Below are 22,842 nucleotides of genomic sequence, written 5' to 3' on the forward strand. Positions count from 1 at the left end.
CCCCTCGACTCTTATAACTGCCATCTGATTTCTGTACAAATTGTAAATAGCCTTTCGCTCCCTGTATTTTATACCTGCCACCTTCAGAATTTGAAAGAGAGTATTCCAGTTAACATTGTCAAAAGCTCTCTAAGTCTACAAATGCTAGAAACGTAGGTTTGCCTTTCCTTAATCTTTCTTCTAAGATAAGTCGTAAGGTTAGTATTGCCTCACGTGTTCCAAAATTTCTACGGAATCCAAACTGATCTTCCCCGAGGTCGGCTTCTACTAGTTTTTCCATTCGTCTGTAAAGAATTCGCGTTAGTATTTTGCAGCTGTGACTTATTAAACTGATAGTTCGGTAATTTTCACATCTGTCAACACCTGCTTTCTTTGGGATTGGAATTATTATATTCTTCTTGAAGTCTGAGGGTACTTCACCTGTCTCATACATCTTGCTCACCAGATGGTAGAGTTTTGTCATGACTGGCTCTCCCAAGGCCGTCAGTAGTTCTAATGGAATGTTGTCTACACCCGGGGCCTTGTTTCGACTCAGGTCTTTCAGTGCTCTGTCAAACTCTTCACGCAGTATCTTATCTCCCATTTCGTCTTCATCTACATCCTCTTCCATTTCCATAATATTGTCCTCAAGTACATCGCCCTTGTATAAACCCTCTATATACTCCTTCCACCTTTCTGCCTTCCCTTCTTTGCTTAGAACTGGGTTTCCATCTGAGCTCTTGATATTCATACAAGTGGTTCTCTTCTCTCCAAAGGTCTCTTTAATTTTCCTGTAGGCAGTATCTATCTTACCCCTAGCGAGACAAGCCTCTACATCCTTACATTTGTCCTCTAGCCATCCCTGCTTAGCCATTTTGCACTTCCTGTCAATCTCATTTTTGAGACGTTTGTATTCCTTTTTGCCTGCTTCATTTACTGCATTTTTATATTTTCTCCTTTCATCAATTAAATTCAATATTTCTTGTGTTACCCAAGGATTTCTACTAGCCCTCGTCTTTTTACCTACTTGATCCTCTGCTGCCTTCACTACTTCATCCCTCAAAGCTACCCATTCTTCTTCTACTGTATTTATTTCCCCCATTCCTGTCAATTGCTCCCTTATGCTCTCCCTGAAACTCTCTGCAACCTCTGGTTCTGTCAGTTTATCCAGGTCCCATCTCCTGAAATTCCCATCTTTTTGCAGTTTCTTCAGTTCATAACCAGTAGATGTGGTCAGAGTCCACATCTGCCCCTGGAAATGTCTTACAATTTAAAACCTGGTTCCTAAATCTCTGTCTTACCATTATATAATCTATCTGATACCTACTAGTATCTCCAGGATTCTTCCAGGTATACAACCTTCTTTTATGATTCTTGAACCAAGTGTTAGCTATGATTAAGTTATGCTCTGTGCAAAATTCTACAAGGCGGCTTCCTCTTTCATTTCTTCCCCCCAATCCGTATTCACCTACTATGTTTCCTTCTCTCCCTTTTCCTACTGACGAATTCCAGTCACCCATGACTATTAAATTTTCGTCTCCCTTCACTACCTGAATAATTTCTTTTATCTCGTCATACATTTCATCTATTTCTTCATCATCTGCAGAGCTAGTTGGCATGAGCTTATTGAAAATGGGTGCAGCAGTACACTGCACACCTTTCTGCACAAGAGTTAAGGAAGTCCAATCCAAATGCAGGTTTGATTTCTGCTGAGTATTAACCAAGTGAAAGCTGCTTAGTCTTGGGGATAAGTTAATACTGTTAACAAGAAATGACAGTAAGGAATATATATATATTGAGAGGCTAATATCAAAATACTCAGACTCGTGAACAGTGGTCGACAAGAGGTTCGTGAACGTACACCACTTATTGCCCGAACCGCGTGTTTCTGAGCCAAAAATATCCTTTTAGAGTGGGAAGAGTTATCACGAAATATAGTACCATACGGCATTAGCGAATGAAAATGAGGAAAATAGACTAATTTTCGTGTTGAACGATCACTCACTTCAGATACTGTTCGAATATTAAAAAGGCAGCATTAAGTCTTTGAACAAGATCCTGAATGTGGGCTTTGCATGACAGCTTACTATCTATCTACTACTATCTATCTGAACACCTAGAAATTTGAACTGTTCAGTTTCACCAATCGTATGCCCGTTCTGTGAAATTAAAACGTCAAATTTTGTTGAATTGTGTGTTAGAAACTGTAAAAACTGCGTCTTACTGTGATTTGGTGTTAGTTTATTTTCTACAAGCCATGAACTCAGGTCATGTACTGCATTGTTTGAAACCGAGCCAATGTTGCACACAACATCCTTTACTACCAAGCTAGTGTCATCAACAAACAGAAATATTTTATAGTTACTTGTAATACTAGAGGGCATATCATTTATATAAATAAGGAACAGGAGTGGTCCCAATACTGATCCCTGGTCTCCCCCTCCCCCCTCCCCCAGTGATGATACATTTAGTTCTGTTCCTTATCAGAGATTTTTTAGAACATTTCTTGTGGAGAGTGTCCTGATTCTAGTTTTACATTAGTTATAAACTTTGCAACAGTCAAGACACTATTGCCACTAGCCTTCATATGGAAATTTTATGAATTAACATTAATAATAAATATAATTTTAAATATTAATATTTTGCAACAAATTGGGTACATAATTTTGTCATAAGAAGCATAGGGTGTTGAGACTTGGTTGAAAACAGTTTAGATGTATGAGATTGGTTGGTTGTCTACAAATTTTATTTTCATAAACATCATTTTTCTCAGAACTTTGTTTCTGTGTTTTGGTCCCTTGTGGTTCTCAGTGCCTCAGATGTATGTACATTACTGATCAGCATTGGCCACAAAGACACAGATAAACAGAGAACAATTTGCACCAGCCACTGAAGGGACACCCACTGTCTAGCTATGCCATTTACCAATCTGGTTCACTAATATACTCAGCCACATCATAAAAGCACTACACTAGCGCACCTTATGAATAACTTAGTACTAGGCAATTCTAGTTTTATGGCACTAGCCTTGATATTAATAATAACTTAAACAGGTAGTAACTTGCCTAACCTAAGGTGGAAAAACCACAATATGTAACCCCTAATTGGTAAACAGGAGCTAGACCTATTTACCACTCAGATCTTACACTGACAGACGGTTAATCTTAGCCCAGAAATACAGAGCTCACTCAATGTATTTGAGCATGGCGACTCTGCTTGCAGCTTACACCAAGGAAGCAGAAAGCTGCCGCTTTATTACTTGTAACCAAATTAACGACCGTAAACGTGGCTACTAACACCATTCACAGTAGCAAACACTGAGGCTGTAAACCAACATTTGGGAACACCCGCAGGGCAGCCTCTCCACAATAACATCCATTGTAATGTTCTGCCTACAGTTATCTTAACAAATTTCATCCACACACATACTCACTCCAGGTTTCAAACATGAACACGGTAGGTTAAATCACTCATCATTCAGAAAATGGAGTGTCACAAGCAAGTCGCATCAATGGCGAAGGACTAAACTAAAGCCACTAGCACTGGAATCACCTAGAAGTGAGTGCTTCAAAGTTAGGTTAACGAAACAGTTTGAGAGCATGGAGAAATTGTGTACTCAATGCTTAGGCAACTTAGTGTGGATAAACATTTTGTAGCAACAATGTTATGTGGTAATAAGCAATACAGACTCCTATATGTGGTGTCTGTGGTCGGCGAGAACCAGAGTCACTTTAAGTGTATAGTTATACTGTTGTCTGAATATGGAAATTCTCATAGCTCTAACATTGTTAGCAACCCCATCGTTACAAGACACCACTTGTTAGCAGGAAACATCTTAATTAACAGTTAAATAAGCAACTGCCCAATGCAAACAACTGTCAATTCATAAACCACCCCAGCATGAAATTCACAAATTTAGCTGAACAAAAATTATGACTGAATTTGAGGGAGTGTAAACCACACAGTCAAAGCATCAACTCAGATCCCCATTCAGTGATATTATAAGGACAGAAGCAAACTACATGGGTAAAATCCAAGATAAATGACAAATAATTTAAAACAATACCCACAATTCAATTTCGCTGCTGCATAAATGTGTTGATTCAAATTGCTGGATAGATGAATACCCAGCAGAAAGTGAACTGTAATTTCTCACTTTATTTAGTTACTTGAAACTACTCTCATACTGGCTGCATGAGCTGACACAATACCAATTGATTGGCAGTCCTGGTGATCACTCACTCGGTTACAGATTATAGGCGACTATGGCAGATTCCAAACGAAAAAAGGATAATAGGAGGAAAAAATAAGAGCAAATAAAAAAGCAAATGTGATTATGAAAATGACATGCTGAAGAATAAAAAATAAAAAAAGAAGTCATGTTTAAACCAATTAATTGAGTAAAAATAATAATCAGTCATTTTAACAAAGATGTAAAAATGAAAAGATTTTATCTCCGGTGGAGATTCAAATCCACAACCCTGTAACTCATCCACTACATTACAGCACCACATACCATTACAGCTTTGTATTTATTCCTCTACAGATCCAGCCAGAATGATGATTTTCTGCCTTCAAAGATTTTGGCATCATGCAATGTCATCTACTGTAGGCCAATGTCTGTGATGATATACTTGAATATGTGTCCTGAATTGCATCTTGTGCTAAATGATTCAGTAGTGTTTGGTTAGTGCTGTGTATGAAACATCTGTATGTCATTTCTCTCTCTCTCTCTCTCTCTCTCTCTCTCTCTCTCTCTCTCTCTCTCTCTGTTCAGTTTGGAAACAGTGAACAGTTCATGCATTCCAACATGTGAAGGGTCAACTAGCAAATAATTTTAATTAGACAATATGTAGTACAAACACATCATGGGTAATGCAATGCCTTTGCAGTCAAAAAATATCAACCTACCATCCTCACCTTGATCTCAGACTGACTTGTGTGCTTTATATGGACAAAGAGACCATTTGGCCATCCAAAGCAACTGAATGTATCTGTAAAAGTTCTGCCAAGTTTCGAAGTTTGTAGCAAATTTTCCATGCATGCACACACACACACACACACACACACACACACACACACACACACACACACTGATAGAGAGTCCTTCAAGCCCTGTCACTGTCACTAACCCAGTGACAGTGAACAGCTTGTGCACGTGCTCACTTCAGTGGCTTTAGCTCAGATACTAACGGACACTCTGAAATGAGGCTAATGGCAGTTTCTTGTCTAAGTTACAACAAGGTGTGCTCAGTAGCTGCAGTGCATCCCTCTGCTGTTTGAAGCTCCATTTCAAAAGTCTGGTCTCTTTTTAAAATATTCCTCATATGTGTTAGTGTTACTTGTAGTTTCAGAACCCATGAAGTCAGCTGATGATACCCCTTTTCATTCCCTAACCTAAGCTGCCATGACTTTGCTGGTAGATTGTGTTTGTTTGAATTTTAGTGTCGTTGGTGAAGACTTGCTTGTTCAATGTTTTATCTCGGGGCTGAAGTGCAGTACCCAAATTTCATTAGTATTTACAATAGAATACAATGATTGTTCTGTCTGCTTAGTGCCAAAGAAATTTGCATTGATAGTGTGCTCTGAGCATTTGCAAGACCCATCTTCTACACACCTTCAAATATTCCAGATTTTCAGTTGGTCCTGTAAACAGTGCTTTGTACAACTTCCATAACAGTGTCATAAAAAATTGGATCTTTCCATCCGTATACTCCCTACACCACTTGCAGATATTTTAACAACCATGTATGAGACTGCGTATCCTGGTGATGAATATCAATAAATTTTACTGCAATTTGTATTCAAGAAACCATTAAATGCACGTGTCTCGCACCTGGCAGTAATAGCCAGTTGGAAATCCATTGCAAGTGGTTGCCATGCCAAGACTTAAGCATCCCAGAGGGCTGATTGATGCATTGTTTGACAGGGGGAGAAGCAAAGGATATTACCATTTGACTTATAGTCACTGGAGCAGTTTACTGGAACCGCACCACTTTCAAGATGTTACTGTTGGGCTTTTGCTTATAGTTTCAGCTGTAAGATTGGTTCTGCATGATAAACTGATAATACACTTTATTCAAATGTTTATGACAATGGCATAATATGATATAACTCATTTGAATGTTGGAGCAGCTAACCAATGTTTACTGTTTTTTGTGAGGCTTCCAAGATAATGCTTCAGAAACATAAGTTCTGTTGTTATAATTTATTTGTACTTGGTCTAAATTTTTTGTAGCACATATGTATTAAAAGTAATATGGGATTCAGTTAGCTGACTTTTTATCCTTTACTTTCTAAATCTGTTTTCTGAAATTTCTTGCGGTTATTTAGTGTGCTGAGTGTAATCTGCATTCCAAATGAAGAACAGCATTTATTTGTTCCTGACTTTTCATAATCACATACTGGATACTTGCCAATAGATGTTGTGAATCAAAACCAATATTTATATTTTGACTGAAAATAGCAGTACTTAAAATTATACATTTGAGGCAAAACCTACTGAATCGCAGTAATGACACAAATGAAATACTTACCACTCGTGCCCACCCACCCACCCACCCACCCACCCACACACACACACACACACACACACACACACACACTGTAAGCTATATTAACAATTAAAATATTATCAAATATGTATTTTTTATTTATGATGACACAAGTTGTAAGTGAAAAAAAGTATCAGGCTAATTACTGGTTTGGAAAAATTATTTCCCCCGATTCCCTAAAGTACTGCTTTTATTTACATTTATTGTTACTAACTGCCAGAAATAAGAGTTATCTACATGCTGTCTGCCCCCCACCCCCCCACCCCACACCCCCTCCTCTCTCTCTCTCTCTCTCTCTCTCTCTCTCTCTCTCTCTCATACTATACTGGAGTCTGTAGAAGTAGTTTTGTGATTGTTGGCATCACTATTGCCAGCTTTCAACTGCAAAATGCAAATGGCTGATGCCACAAATGATAGTCAGCTATACAGATGTAACAACACCAGTGTGCTGCCTTAGAGACACATACAAAATCACATGATAAGTAGAGGTAGAAACATGAAGTAGGCATTTAAGCCCACTGCATCAGGCATAATCTTTTGCCAACTCTGTCACTTTCAACATTCACAAAAAGAGCTTATTAGTTATAAATACTGAATTGAGCATATATTGTAGTAAATAGTCAGCGCAAAACATAACTGTATGAGAACATTTTAAAAATCTTTCCAGAAAGCCAAAGCTTTGCCTCTCTCTCTATGTACGCAAAAAGACCTTTTGAATCTGAGACTCTTAGTCCTGGCTTTCTATGTTGGCTTGCTTTATTTTTCTGTGGGTATATTTAAAGTGAACATATTCAGAGATAGATTGAAATGTTTTTTTCTTAATAAAACAGTATTATGTATGTGTTACACGTATTAAATAAAAGTATTTTTATTATATTGATTTATGCTGATCAAGAATAATTCCTTTCATTGTAACATATGTTTTTCTTTAAAAAGTTTTTATGTCTTTAGTCATAGGGAAGCAATATTTTTCTGTTGATAATATAACAAAATATATTCCAGTTTTTAATGTGCAATTTAAAGACAAACCTCTTGTTTGTATACATTATTACATGTGTTTTTAGTTCCACAGTATCTCATTATTGTGATATTCCTGAGAACTGTTGACAAATTGATTGGTTGCAGCACAATTGTGAAAATTTGTAGACATTTGTCAGTACTAGTCTGTAAAGGTGAATCGTTCCAATTTCAGAATTCTGTGAGAACTGTTTCCAAATTTTAATTATCTATTACAAACTCATTCAATTTTAATGTAACTTATTTCATACTGTACTTGACTACTGAGGAATTTTGCCTTGTCTAGGTGGAGGCACAAATTGTACACTTGAAAACATGGTGCAGTGGTTAAATGTTAGACACACAGTAAAAAGATTGTATTTGAATATCTATATTTGCATTTTGAACAACACTATCAGTAAATAGTGGAAGTCTTTTGTGATACTCAGTTTTGTAAAGTTTGTTGTAACACTGTGGAATTCTAACTAAGCATTTAAACAGTATCAAGATTTTAATTTGTTTCACATCTTGGATTTTAAATAACTTTTATGCATATATTTCAATAAAATTTTGACTTTGTATATGAAACTGAGTTGAACCTTTTTTCCTTGTTGCAAAAACATTACGTAATACTGGTGAATTTTTGTGCCACATTTGTTTGGTGGAGCTTCACCAAGTATACAGCTATGCTGAACCTTTAAGTTCGTGAGTTTTTGTAAATAAAAGTGAGCCTCATTTAGCTTTTGAGCACAGAATTAATCTGTTTCTTGTGACTTCTACAAAGCTTTATAATTGTTGTAGGCTAATATTATTTAAGAGGACTTCATGTATATGTTTTTTTCTGTATTAAAAGTTGAAAAGGGATGAAGTAGTCTTTAGAATCAAAATAAGATATTAACATGGTTGATATTTTTGATAAAAATAACACTGAAATAGTAATGGGATGAACAGTATGTCGTAAATACAATGTACAATGATTATGTAATGGTTTTACAGTACCTGACTGACAGTTTTTGTTCAACAAAGATAAGTTGATGACTGGGACAGAATGCTAGCATGTTGAGGTTCAAGATTATGTCAACAACAAGAACATTAGAAACAAACTTGTGTTATACAATGATGGAATAGGAAATTGGCCATAACCATGTAGCAGTAACCAGAAAATGCAAACTGTAATTTTGGCTGAAACTGTAATTTTGGCTGCTGAGACTCAAGTGTTACATTAGTACCTTGACCACTGTTCCATCTTGCTCAGTTTATTGGATCATCTGGGAGATATAAGGATAAAGACAGTTTCAGAAAAAGAACTGAGAGTCCTTTTTACCAGAAGTTTTTAAACTGTTTTATTATACACTGCAGAAAAAGTATAAATTTTTTGAAACCCCATAGTTGTCTCCCGTTGCGGCGCATGAGTGCCTAGAAAGGTGCCTAGAACTTTCCTCTGTGGTAGTGCAAAAGCGTAGCACTCTGGGACAACCTCCAGCTCAGTGATACTTCAGATATGTGTGAAAAGAAAGGCCACAGCTCAGAAATTTATTTGAGTTAAGGTGGGTTATTGATACCACATTGACACCAAATTGACACCAAATTTCACCACAAGTTTGGCCAAAGTCATTGTGGACATGTCAAATGATGGCAAGATAGTCACTCCTCCTTTTACCCACATTTCACTCCTTGTTACGAAGCCAATGTGATGGAGGTCATAACCGTGATACCGAGCATTGAAATCACACAGTTTTCTTACGAGTGACTGAGGAGGGCATTTCGGACACCTGCCACTCAAAATCGACATGGAAAGCCCTCAGAAGGTGGCATAAGGGGCATCAATAAAAGCATTCCTTTCCTTAAGGCATCGATTCCCACACATTTTGTGTTCAAAAAAACAGTTCACAGTGCAATGAGAAACAGGAAGACCTTGACAACACTTGTCACTGCTGACACAACCCAGATGATTCAACCCTATTGTAAGAACATCATATGATGGCAATGCAGTTGAACTTTATATGGCCCCCTTTGGAGTGTAGGGCAACCGCAATTTTGCTCTGGTATACAGGATGATACCACTAGAGGCCTTTCAAAACCATTCAACAAAACTTGAATCTGATCCAAAGCAGCAAGGGGTGTTTATGCTTTTTCAGCCCTCCTGTTTCTCACCCTCCATTGGCATGACTCATCCTCCATTGGCATGATCGCAGAGGGGCTCAACATTGACATGGTGGGAATAAATTGGGAAAGGTCCCCTCTAAGACATCCCTGCTCAGCAAGAGCCTCAGTGCCACCCACATACCTTTGTTGAGCATGGTAAAAATGTACCTGTCAGAGACTTCAACATCCATTTGGCTGAGAGTTGGCTAGTGGCTGCTCGAGGGCAGGCAACCTCTTCGACGCCCCATTCAGAAAATGAAGCAGTGGAAACTCCTGGTTAAAACATCAACAGTATAAAGGAAAGAAGAGATTGTTACTCATCATAAAGATGACACGGTGAGTTGCAGACAAGCACAATGCAAAGACTGTTCTGATTTAGCTTTTGGCCAAAGCACACAACTGCCATCTCCAGCGGCTCGGAACATAAAGGAAACTAATTTTTATTGTAATTTTGACTCTTCATTGAATCTACTGTTGTCTGGCAGCTACCTGTTCAAAGTGCAGTGCACAGGCCAAGCTTTTAAGAGTTACTTCTTAATGTATGACTTGACTTGTACAACATCTCTGAAGATTCTCCTTCTTGGTGGGAGATATGGCACATGATGAATGGATGGATGAATGAAAATGATTTGTACCCAGGTTTTCAACTACAGTACAAAGAACTTAGTTACATGAATCCGCATTATAAAGCAAATGTTTAAATACAGGGTGTACATAAAGTCTGGGAGCACTTTCAATTATTTTTTGCACAAGGGCCAAACATTGTACAGATATCGTACATCATACATATGTAATTCTGAAGAGAAACCCTGAAAGTTCTTTTTTTGCATGTATACTGCCCTTGGTAATTTGCCAATAGCGTTAGTAGCAAACATGGCGAGTTCAGCCGCAGAGCGAGCTTTCTGTGTGTTGGAGTGCTACAGCTGTTCAACGGATGCTTAGAAGCATGTACGGTAAGAAGCCACCAACAAGGAAGGCCATGTACGTGTGGCACAACAAATTCTTTACGATGGGTTGCTTGTGCCCAGCAGAGGAGCAGACGTCCCAGTGTGAGTGAAGTGAATGTGGAGCCATGTTTACGTTTAGCGCTGACTATTGGCAAATTACCAAACCAGGCTGTGGTGGTATACACGGAAAAAGAACTTTCTGTTTTTCACTTCAAAATGCAATATGTATGACATCTGTACAATGTTTAGTTCTTGTTCAATAAATAATTGAAAGTGTTCCCGGACTTTACGTACACTCTGTAATATTAGTTCACTGGCTTCATATCTATATTATTTTGATAAAGGTCTCCAGTAATTCACATCTCCATATTTTCAGATATCCTCTTCTTTAAGGCGTATCTATCATTTAAGTACTATTGGTTTACTGTTGTAATGACAAAGACAAAGAAGGTACAATGATACCGAATGTAGGCACAGTACTTTTTAGACATTTTCTCTGAAAATATGAGATTGTGCCAAAGCATCTACAAGCAAACTGGTCTCGAAAATGAGACTGCGGTCAACCAAACATAAAACTGAACTAGGAGCTTCTTCATTTGGGTTACTGGAAATAAAATTATTCATCAGTTGAACAGGAAAGCTGCCCAGGTCAAGGATACTACAACAAATTAAGAGGTATCAGCTATGAAATGTTAGCAATCGATGAGATTTCAAAAACTTTGATATTGGAATTGATGGATGTAGCAGTTAGCATGTCAGAGGTAATGGAAAGACAGACAAAAAGTTAAGTAAAGCTGAGACAAACAAAGGCAGTATAGATAGGAATCAATAGGAAACAAGAAACAGTCATCAAAAGAGAAGACAACATTAGAAGGGGGGAAATATATATATTATAAAAATTTGCTGTTGGTGTGAGGGAATAAAAGCGTGGAAAGATAAAGGATGGTGTTTTTTGTATCTTGTGCTCTGCAGCCTATGTCAGTTGTATGAATGATACAATAATTCCATAAAAACTGCATTTCCTATTATATTTATATTTCTGGTATCATTTTCAAGTATGGTTCACTGTCATGTATTAGAGTTTCACGAAGTACGATGTTATATCTGTGACACTGTAGAGAGAGAGAGAGAGAGAGAGAGAGAGAGAGAGAGAGAGAGAGAGAGAGAGAGAGATAGAGATAGATAGATAGATATTAAGAAGGAATTAGTCATTATAAGATGGTGACTCTTATCATTATGATACTGCTTTTACTCCTAATTCAATTACAGTATTGCAAATGACAAATTTTATAAATCTGTGACAGGCTATTTTTTTAATCTCTCGTGTTTTTTGCCTTTTATTATTGTTGTTGTCATACTTTCTTTTCCTCCTCCTTCATCATATCCTCCTGTTTTATGTCGGTCTCTCTCCTTTATTATGTAGATGTTATGAGATTTGAGAAATAAATAACATGTAAGAATAATAAAAATAGTTGCAGAGTTTAGCATGTTTCCTGTAAAGCATTAAATTATGTGTACAGTCTGAAGTAATTTTCTGCTTATGTTAATAAAGGAAAAAAGTACATGCACATATATTTGCAGTATTTATCCTGTAGCATGCTACATTATTCTCTCATTCTTAAATTACTGTTTCAAATATGAATGATTAAATTTCAGCCACTTATTTGCTGTGCATCAGATGTGCTTGAGGGCAGAGGTTTGGTGCAAGTTGCTATTACAGTATCAGAACTCCTCAGGTTTCATCAGCCTCGGTCACCAGCACACACAGCACCTTGAATTGTGTATGTATATTTTTTATTATTATCAAGTATGATCGGAGCTGTTGTTATTTTAGAGACAATAAGAATGATCAACAGTAATTCTACTGTCATGTTAATATCAGAAGTAAATAAGTATCTTGACACATTGTACAAAACTACTGTTTCTTGTCATCATGTTCACCTTCTTGGTTTGAATTTTGTAGTTAAGGTTACAGTAGAAGGTCTGGGTTAACATAACTGTGCTCCTGTGGAAAATTATTAACGTTACTTTCTCAGATGATCAGGAGATGGTGTATGGCAGGACCAGTTCATTATCTTATTTTATAGCACTAATCTAGTTTGTTACATTATTACCTTTGAAATTCTGCAGTTAAAAAGTATCAAATAAACAGAGAGGAACATCAGCTACAACCTGCACCCTGACCAGATTAAAGTTTTAAGAACCAAAGGAGATAAAAGAGGGGCAGTATTTGAGAAGGGAATGAGACACGTAATTCAATCTGTACAATGAGCAAGTAGTCAAGGAATTTATGCAAAATTTCAGAAATAAATTAAAAGTTCATTGAGAAGAAAAAAAAATTACAGTTTTTCTGGTTATGTTGTAATTCTGTCAGAGATGGTGAAGGACTTGGAAGGTCAGCTGAGGTTACAAAATAAACATGAACAAAAGTAAAATAAGGGCAATGGAATTTAGAGAGATTAAGAAATAAGCTGTTAAAAGCAGAAGAAGGGTTGTGCTGTTTTGCAGCAAAATAACTGACAATGGCAGGTTTAAGGAGGATAAAAAGGATAGACTTACAATAATAAGGAAAGCCACCTTGGAAAAGAGAAATATATGTTAAACCAAATAAACATTTAATTGTTTGAAGTTCTTTTTTGTGAAGACATTTGTCTGGGGTGCAATCTTACAGGAAAGTGAAAGATGGAGAATAAACAGTACAGATTAGAAGAGAATAAAACAGAAGTTAAGTACATAAAAAGGAAAATTATTCAGTAATTTGTTCACAAAGACGCATATGGATTGGTTAGCAGTTCCCTTCAGTTGATACAGCTAACAGCACAGGTGACACTTAGGTTTCGACTACCTCTAGTCATGCCCTGAGATGAGGAATGTTCTCTCGACTATTCCAGCATTCACTAAGCCTGTGGCATATCCTCGTCCATCCCTATACAACCCCTGCTCCCAACCCCTTGCTTCATGGCTCATAGCCCTACAGTAGATCTGGGTGCAAGACCTGTCCTATAATCCCTCCCATCACTAGCTACTCCAGTCTGGTCACAAGCATCACCTATCCCATCAAAGGCAGGACTACCTGTGGAACCAGTCATGTGATCTACAAACTAAGCTGCAGTCTGCACTCCATTCTTTATGGGCATGACAACCAGCAAGGTGTCTGGCTGTATGAATGGCCAGCGACAAACAGTTGCCAAGAAACAATTGGACCACCCAGTTGCTGAGCACTCTGCCCAACACAACGTTCTTCGCTTCAGTGACTGCTCCACAGCCTGTGCCATCTGGGTCCTTCCTATCAACAGCAGTATTTCTGAATTGCACAGGTGGGAACTCACCCTGCAATATATCCTATGTGCCCGTAGTCTTCCTTGCCTAACTTTCCTTAGTCATTGTCCCTACCCATGTAGCCCCTTCCCTGTTCCTATTACAGCACACACAGCCATCTATCATATGAACACACTCACAGTCTGTTTACTTCCCACCTTTTCTGATACCTTTCCCCCCGTCCACCCCAACCCCTGCCCCCTGTCTAACTTCTCGACTGCACCAAGCTGCCCTACCCTCTCTCCATCTCATCACTGTATGCTCCTACATGCAGCACTTTACAGTCCCCCACCCCTAGCCTACTATCTCTCCCGCTTCCCACCCCAGCCTCATCCTTACACCCACCACCCAGTCCCCAGTTCTTTTTCTCATCATGTGCTGCTGGTCGCAGTCTGACCTTAGCAGCCAAAGACTCTGTGTGTGTGTGTGTGTGTGTGTGTGTGTGTGTGTGTGTGTGTGTGTGCGCACTTTTTTCTTTTTCCGATGGAGGCCTTGTTGGCCAAAAGCTTACTTTCTGACAGTCTTTTTGTTATGCCTATCTGTGTTTCAGCATCTCTGCTGTATGGTGAATAACTATGCTTTTCATAATATTGTCATTATTCCAACCTGGATTTTCCATTGTTTTACAGTTAGTTAGTTAATTAGCTAGGTGTTCTCCATGTCAGGTCAGGGTATGTACGACCCGGGACAACTGGGAGATCTGCGAAAAACCCGGGAATTTTTTCATTCGGGAGAAAACCGGGAAAAACCCGGGAATTGTTTAGAATTCCGGGAATTTTTCATTGTTTTAGTTTTCAGTTAAATTTTTGTGATTTTGACTGGTAAGAACCAATACTCTAACAAAGGATATTACTGTATACCGCTACTGCAGAATAATACTGCGGCTACAAAACATTACAGGAGAAAAAAAAAAGAAAGAAAATAAAACTTAAGTTGCAAAGGAAATGCGCCATATACAACAACAAAACAGTGCTCATACAAGCTTCTGCCAACAGCAAAGTGTGTCAAAGGCTTTAGGAAGACTATGCAATGCTTTGTGACAACAAATTGCCTCCGATGAGCATGACATGACAACTGTTTAGATTAGATTCGTTTGAGCAGTTGCGGACAGGCACTTGCGCATGCGCAGTTGAGTCACGTATGAGTAGTACCTTCTCCTGCTTCTGGTTACAGAAGTGTGGCTGGGCATCACTACTTAATATTGCCCCGGTCGGAAATACAGTAAATCCCGGGCTGATGCACAGAGCAGTGTGAGTTGTGGTGGGGAGGTGTGTCATCTCCAAGTGACCTGTGTTTACGTTTAGTGATTTTGTTGTTTCCTCTTCGTTTATTGTTCTCATGGTAAATGATAAAGAAACGGATTTTTGTGGCCGGGAGCTATCAAATGAATTAAAATACGTTTGCGTAATTACGAAAGGCTAAAATATGTTATTTGTTTTAGATTTTATTTCCACCTTTCTGACAGTCAAACATTAATTGCCTTACAGAACAATGAAGTTATTTTGGCCGGTTTGCTAAAGAGATTTGGCTTTTATTAATCTTTTCTATTGAGGCAGTCAATTTGTTTCAAAAACAAAGTGTTTAATTTCACACTATTGGCTAGTTTCAACTGTTCGCTGCATTTCAAGTGCGCATATGGCATTATGCCATAATAAAGAACCAAACATGAGATAATACAGTACTGGTACTCAAAGAAAATTTGCATATGAATATGCATTTTAAGCCAAATTATGCATTTCAGTATGGTTCACGAAATTCGACGCTCTAGAAGTATCCTCTGATGTCTTGTTTCTTTTATGACATAATGTAAGATCTTTTAATGTTTTACACGTACAAACATATGGGCTTCCTGCATCATCGTAGCTGTGCAAGCGCGGTGACGCTTGTTATCTGGCGCTCTCTTGCAACTGCTGAAACAAACCTATTTCTAACAGGTCGCAGGAAAATATTGCAAATGGCAGTTTGAAAATTGTTACATTCAAAGGAGATTACCTTTTACGTAACATGAGCTATGTGCGAGAATGTATGATGAATTTTTTAAATCACAAAGCGTTTGATTCTCATTTAAAAATCAACTCTTTGAGGATGACCATTTAGAAGAATTTCAAGCCCAGAAGATCAGATATTTACGTTGTTATTAAAAATTTTACTGGCATATTTGTGTGATGTATCTTAAAGTGTAACAAGCGCAAAAAAAGATCAACATTATATGTGGAAGCTTAGCTTCTCTTCCAGCTTATTAATCTTCAAGACCAATACTATAGGTGAATGCTATGTATATTAATTTAAACCATTAACTTTTCTTATTTGTGTGTCCTATGCTGTCAGCTGGTGAGATCACGTGACATGAGCTATGACTGGCTTAAAAAAGCACATCGCAATCTCGATTTCAATGCTTCGGAAAGTGACATGCAGTGTTTCGTGAAATTTGAATTTATGCCTTCATAATACAAAAATTTGCAGCGTACATGTTGTTGCACATCAAAGGTCTTTCAAAACGTGTTTTCCCCCCCCCCCCCCCCCCCCCCCCCCCCCCCCCCCGAGTTACGTTTTCTAAAGTGCTGGGAAATTCTACTCTGGTATATAAAACCATTAACATTCAAAGGATTGATGAGTTTTACAGTGCCAAATAAGAGTATACTGTCACTTAACACGGAAAAAGTGTATTTTCACCCAGGAGAAACTGTATTTTTAACCGGGAAATCTGGGTAAAATCCGGGAATTTTTTTTCCTTGTCCATGTATACACCCTGCAGGTGAATATAAAGAAAACACACATAAAAAAGATTAAAAAGTATTTGTATGGCAGCATGCAGGCCATGTACAGTTTTTCTTTCGGAATAATGACTAATGGATGTTTATGAGTAGCGGAAATATTTGTTTGTGTGTGTGTTTTTAATGACGCTATCACCACAAGGAACTTTTGCCATAATCAGCGAACATCACGTATACATCATAATGTAATTTTAAATGTGAACTGCCATCTGAGGATGAAACTGAACCAGTAATGGGTCTATTTATCCCTGATAAAGGGTTGCTGTTTTTACTTTATTAGCAAGTATTTTTAAGCCATCACAACATGTCAATCTCCGACAAAATATCATTTACTTTATTTTTTACCCTTCCATTATATTCTAATGAACAAGTTGATTTCATCTTTCTCTCTGTTCTTGTAAGATAAACTGGGAATCTTTGTTGGTTTAATTTTCTTTAATACTGTCTTTCTGAATCTTGTATTTGGTCTAAAACTAGTGCCCATTTGATCCCTGTAGCCACAGGGATTTACGATTGTGTACTGATGAATCCCCTTATCTTTTCTGCTAACATATTTGTTGGCCTTTAAATCATGTAGGCCATGAGATCTATATTCCCAGCATCCTGTAGCAACTACATGAACAGTACTGATATGAGATTTTGCACCCATCTGAAGGAGCCCCATCAGCTCCACGTTAACTCACTTTACCACTGAGTTAACACAGGGCTGGCCGTGGAACCACATACCTCCATCACAACCCACATTTTTGTTCTCGGTAGCTGTTCCTATTTTGTCCAGACCACCCTTAATAGTGTATCTACCATTTTTGGTCACACTGTTTCTGGCTCCCCAGCAATCAAAACCTGGTCTTGTGTGCTAAAATCCTTACACATTTGTCCTAAGGATTCTGTTATGTGGCTAAGGCTAGCCCTTGATTTCACAGAATCTTGACCTGGATCCTGAACCTAATTTCTCCTGTAGCTGCTGGCCTACACCCCTTCCATGACTGCAGAGCCATCCTTTTCCCATTTTGTTTTTGGCCTGACATGTCTTTAAGTTTCCTAGCGCTGTTCTGCTGTATCCTACAGCTTTCTACATCTATATGAGGCCATACCCTCTTTAATTCTGGTGGCAACTGAAATGTATCACTTAACTGAATTTTGAATTTTCTAACAAACATTTTCACCTGCCCACCCTTTGCATGCCACCTTTTCCCAGCCTCTCTTCTATTTTTCCTCCTCCACCTGCTATAACTCAAATTACATTTTCTGGCTCTTCTTGATGGGCACAAATCTTCACCTCCTGTTCCTCAATTTTCTGGTCTTTCTGACATAATCTATGATTCAGTGGAAGAACCTCATTGAGCACCCCAGTCTCCTCCTCACTGCAATCATTGTAGTGATCAATAACCTACATTTTTAGCAAAATAGTCCCTGTTTGCTTAACCAGCACCAACAGTCACCCTTGTTACTCATATCAAATTGACTCAATAAAAAATATTCTTGAGTCACTCTGTGGCTGAGAATGAAAACCTGTGTATGTCTTTCAAACCACCCTCACAGTCATGCACTTCACACACAAGTAAATGGTCCATTGATTGGATTTCCCCACACTTACATTTAGACTGTCCAGTAAACACTACTTGTTCAGTAGCTCCTTACACTTACCAATATTTCTTCCGATGCAGACCAAACTTGTCCACAATTTCCTAGGGAGGTTGAATCTGTTGATCTTCCTTTTGGGGTTGTCCACTACATGTTGGTTCCTATGTCCACTTGCAGCCCATGGAAATACAAATAGAAAACTGCAACTCCTTATGAATGGTCGATGCGTCAGGCATGAGGCTAACTATGGTCAACTGAGTTTGGTGAATGAATTTCAGCCCTGTGGTGCTGTATATGAAAGAAGTGTTTAAGTACAATGAGCATTCATGTGGCTGTTGTAATGTATGTTATTGCATAGCTTACTGGATGATCTGATAATGATCTTAGGCTCAGAACTAGTCGATCAAGTAATAAAGGAAATTAATATTGCAACTTTTATGGTTCTTTGCAGTTTACTGCATAATTTGGTTAACCAGAGTAGCTGCTGATGTCATGCTTTCCAGAATTCTGGAAATTAGTAAATTGTACTCTTTGCTTGTAGTTCAGATAAATCCAACTGTGAATGGGAGATTGTGATAGAGCAAGGAGTAGGCGTGAAAGTATTATAATCTGACTAAAATAATGTATAATCAACATACCGAAAATAAAAAAAACACAAAATAACAATTAAGCCATGGAAGCAGTAAAGGTCTTGTATTTAAGGCAATTGAAAACAATGATTGGATGGAGTGCAAAGAAATGTGCAAGAGATTAAATGCAGTTTAGAACAATGATTGAGTGGAGTGCAAAAGAAATGGGCAAGAGAGTTAAACTTACACAGAAAGCTTTTGGGAAAGTAAGTATACTTTTCAGAGACAAGCTTTTTGATACATGTGAAATAAAAAATTCATAATAATTGCGGATTTTAATTTTTTATGTAAGGTAAATATACATGAAATTTCAAGTTGAAAACTATTTTAAAAAGTGAGGATTGCTAGCAAGCAAGAAATGGAAAGAAGCATTAATTAATTAGAATGGCTAGGAGAGACAGGTCAACAAATAGGTGCCATCTGGAAATCGGTGGGTTTCATTAGCTGAGCTACTGCAATGCAACTGTGACTGCTAGGTGAAATAACAACAGTTAATGATAATAGTGTTATGTGTGCATGTATGTCACATCAAAGTATGTTAAATGTAGTGTTATTCCAGCCACTTATGTGCCTTTATCTAGTGGTGCTGCATATCTGCAACATTAATTGACATATATATTTATCAATTGAACTTTTTAGCTAACTCGATCCTGTAGATTTCAATTCCAGTGTTTTTATTGTTCTATTTTACTTTTCATTTCTTTTGCAGTGGGAGCACAGGTTAGGTGAAGAAAGAGTGTTTTACATACTTCTTCCGAGGATTTATGCTGTGGCAGTACAGGGACCTATCAAGTGAATGTGAGATACCAAGTCACATCTACTACTTATTACAAAGACAATGTGCCAAAGAATTTTTTGTCATGGTACTAGCTGTACAGGATGTGTTATTTATATGTTGTAATTGTGTGATTTTATAAAATAATATATTGCCATAGATAATTTTTAAAATGATGCTATTATTTTAATATGCAAATGCATGCAGTTTCCTAGTTTGGCTTAATAGGGAAATAATACTACATTTTGAGCTTGAGTTAAATTGTCATTTTGTGATGTAGCTACCATTATTAAATAATGACACTGAGGATTTTACTAAAACGTTCTTCAGCATCAAAACAGTTGATGATATGCTTTTGTATTTGGAGATAATAGACAGTTTCCTACTGAATTGTCTGACACAGGCCATAATGATCAAATGGCCTATGGCACTTCCTATAATCAACAGAACAGTCATAATTAATTTGATGATCCTGCTGCACTTCCTGTATGATATGAGGCAAAAATAAAAATATGATATTTTCGTATGAACTTATTAAGGATTTAGGAGTATGCCAGTTTTCATTGAATGCATTATTTTTCATCTTTCTAAAAGTAGTTATGTACTGTAGGTACTCAAGCTTATTGTGGAAGAACTGCTTCCCATTTGCTTCTACAGCAAGGAGATGTTATACATCCATTTCCTGGTCAGTTTCTTTAGTGAAGTCATGATGTTGAAGCTTCATTTTATGGGTGTTACCTTTAGGCTTCCATTTTAAAAATACACTTTGTATTCATGTGTAGTTGCACAGTAATGTGTGCAACACTGAAGTTTGCAGTTTTGTGGGTGAATATTTGGCTTATGATATTATAAACCATGAGTTCATCTAAATCCATAATTATATGCAGTCATGCAGTCATCAATATCAGTATGTTCTTCATCCATGATTTTAGTCACTTAGGTTCAGTTAATATAACTATTTGAATGTGACATATGGAACAAGCACTTAATACTGGATTGTCTGTCATCAGATAACTGGAGTTTAATATTTTGGCTAAAATTGATGCTATGAGAATTAATGATTTTTATGTAATGCTCAAATTCACTATTATTTTACAGTTTGTTATTACATTGAAATAGTATAGATAGGTAGTTGTCAACAAAAGGTAACAGCTATTCACTATCTTAAACGAAATATTTTATCAAGAAAATTTTTTGCTGAGGAAACTAGAAGTGTATGCTAGCATAGTAGTAATATGATATAATTCGTAAAGGCATGCTCCAGAACTACAAGACTGCAAGCAAAAATAGGCTAGTTTTTTTTACAGCACTTCCAAGAATATTTAATGTATATGGACTTAAAACTGACATCAGTTAATAATACATGTAGTAACCTTCTATGACTGTTTGCTGTAGCAAAAGAAATTATTTTCATATTGTAAGGGAGTGTATTTCATCTCACTGTTTATAATTTCAGTTATCATTATATTTGTCACCATTGTAAGTGAACATTATGGTGTTTGTATAATGCATGTAATGAACACACCATCTTGGAATAATTGATCTCTTTGTATAATGAGGACCCTTGTCCAGATCCATGTTACCTGAACTAACTTCCTTTCCCTCATTTTTTTCATATTATTTGTTACTGTACAGCTCAATTACATTATTTCAGCATTTGCCAATTGTAATTTTAACAGTGTAGAAAACTTTTAATAAGAGAATGTATCATTTTGCATGTAAATGTATAAAGTATAAGCTATGCTATGGGCTGTGAATTTGGTTGTACATTTCGTGCAAAATAAGGATAACGGAGACACACAAGTGTTCTTGTACATCACTTTTAGCTGGTTAATGTTTGTTGTTACCAGTAAACTTAAGACTGACTTCAGACAGTTGTATTTGGATCGATGAATTTGTCAGATGTCAACTTTTTAAGTTATGACAACAATGTTTAAAATTAGAATTTCCACCAATTTGAATAAAGCAGTTTTACAAAACATTTACCATAAAAGTGCTGTATTTATTTGGTTTCTAATGAGGAACTTATTCTTATTCTCATACAGGTACACAGAACAATAATTTAGTTCCTTTAATTTTTAGTAAATACAATAATAGAAACGCCTGGATACACAGATAATGGAAAGAGTAAATTACTATGTTGAGGTGTTGTGTTGGCTTGAGTGGGTAGAGATGTATATGGCACCCAGTGAAATGAAATGGAGGGAGTGGGGATGATGTGTTGTAAGGATAAATTCTCATCTACAAAATGGACAGAAGCTGGGGGACAGAAGTAAGAATTCAGGAGATGCTGGTTGTGAAACTGCAGTGTATACTGGCTCTGGGTGGTTAAATGTGTTCCAGGCCACATTTGACAGACATTTGATCAGGTGGGCAGTTGGTTGGTGGTCATACCCACATAAGTTTGTGCAAAAGTTACATTTGGTATACGGCATGACTACTACTACTCTTACCCATAATACTGAAATTGTAGCTGTGTGTGTGTGTGTGTGTGTGAGAGAGAGAGAGAGAGAGAGAGAGAGAGAGAGAGAGAGAGAGAGAGAGAGAGAGAGATATTCTATTAGAACTGTGAATCTTTGATTGCGATAACAGATTTTTCTTGTATAGCAATATAGTTGTTCACAAGCCATAATTTGTACAGATGTGGAATTGAAATAAATTTTTTGAAGATGAATGGAAAGACTGGTAGAAGCTGACCCTTGGAGGGTCAGTTTTGGTTCCAGAGAAAGCAATACTGACCCTGAAACTTACCTAAGATGATACATTCAAGAAAGGTGAACCTATGTTTATAATATTTGTGGTACAATAAGTAATAGATGACTTTTTTATTTCAATAGTAAAAGTAATGATAAGAGCAGAAGTCAAGATTGACAACAGCAAGCACAGTATTTCGAAAAACAGAAATATGTTAACATAAACAGGGTGCATACAGACTCCTTAGAAACATCTTTTTTGTGAAAAAATTTCCAAGGAGTGCTTGGAATTTCTTATATGAACAAGATACTCTGTAGAAACTCTTCATATTATAACAAAGCATAAACTGCGCAGCTTCAGACACATGTATTATTGCAATGGAAATTTTTTGCAACGTGTTCTGATCAGAAAACAAGTGGCAATATTCTTAGCATGTCATGCAGCTCA

At 37.2% G+C, this 22,842-nt stretch overlaps 1 protein-coding gene across 1 annotated transcript in view; it reads left to right on the forward strand.

The window, feature by feature from the left end:
• Positions 1-19,865, forward strand: part of LOC126455755 (leucine-rich repeat and calponin homology domain-containing protein-like) — a gene marked incomplete at its 5' end in the record, with an annotated part of 460,007 nt that extends 440,142 nt beyond the window's left edge. Inside the window, 2 exons of the mRNA XM_050091521.1 lie at positions 12,278-12,402; positions 19,636-19,865. Of these exons, the coding sequence (XP_049947478.1) occupies positions 12,278-12,397 (120 nt within the window). The remainder of the gene's footprint in view (positions 1-12,277; positions 12,403-19,635) is intronic.
• Between the last annotated feature and the right edge of the window lie 2,977 nt (positions 19,866-22,842).

The sequence above is a fragment of the Schistocerca serialis genome, chromosome 2 (genome assembly GCF_023864345.2).
Source record: "Schistocerca serialis cubense isolate TAMUIC-IGC-003099 chromosome 2, iqSchSeri2.2, whole genome shotgun sequence".
Taxonomy (NCBI): domain Eukaryota; kingdom Metazoa; phylum Arthropoda; class Insecta; order Orthoptera; family Acrididae; genus Schistocerca; species Schistocerca serialis.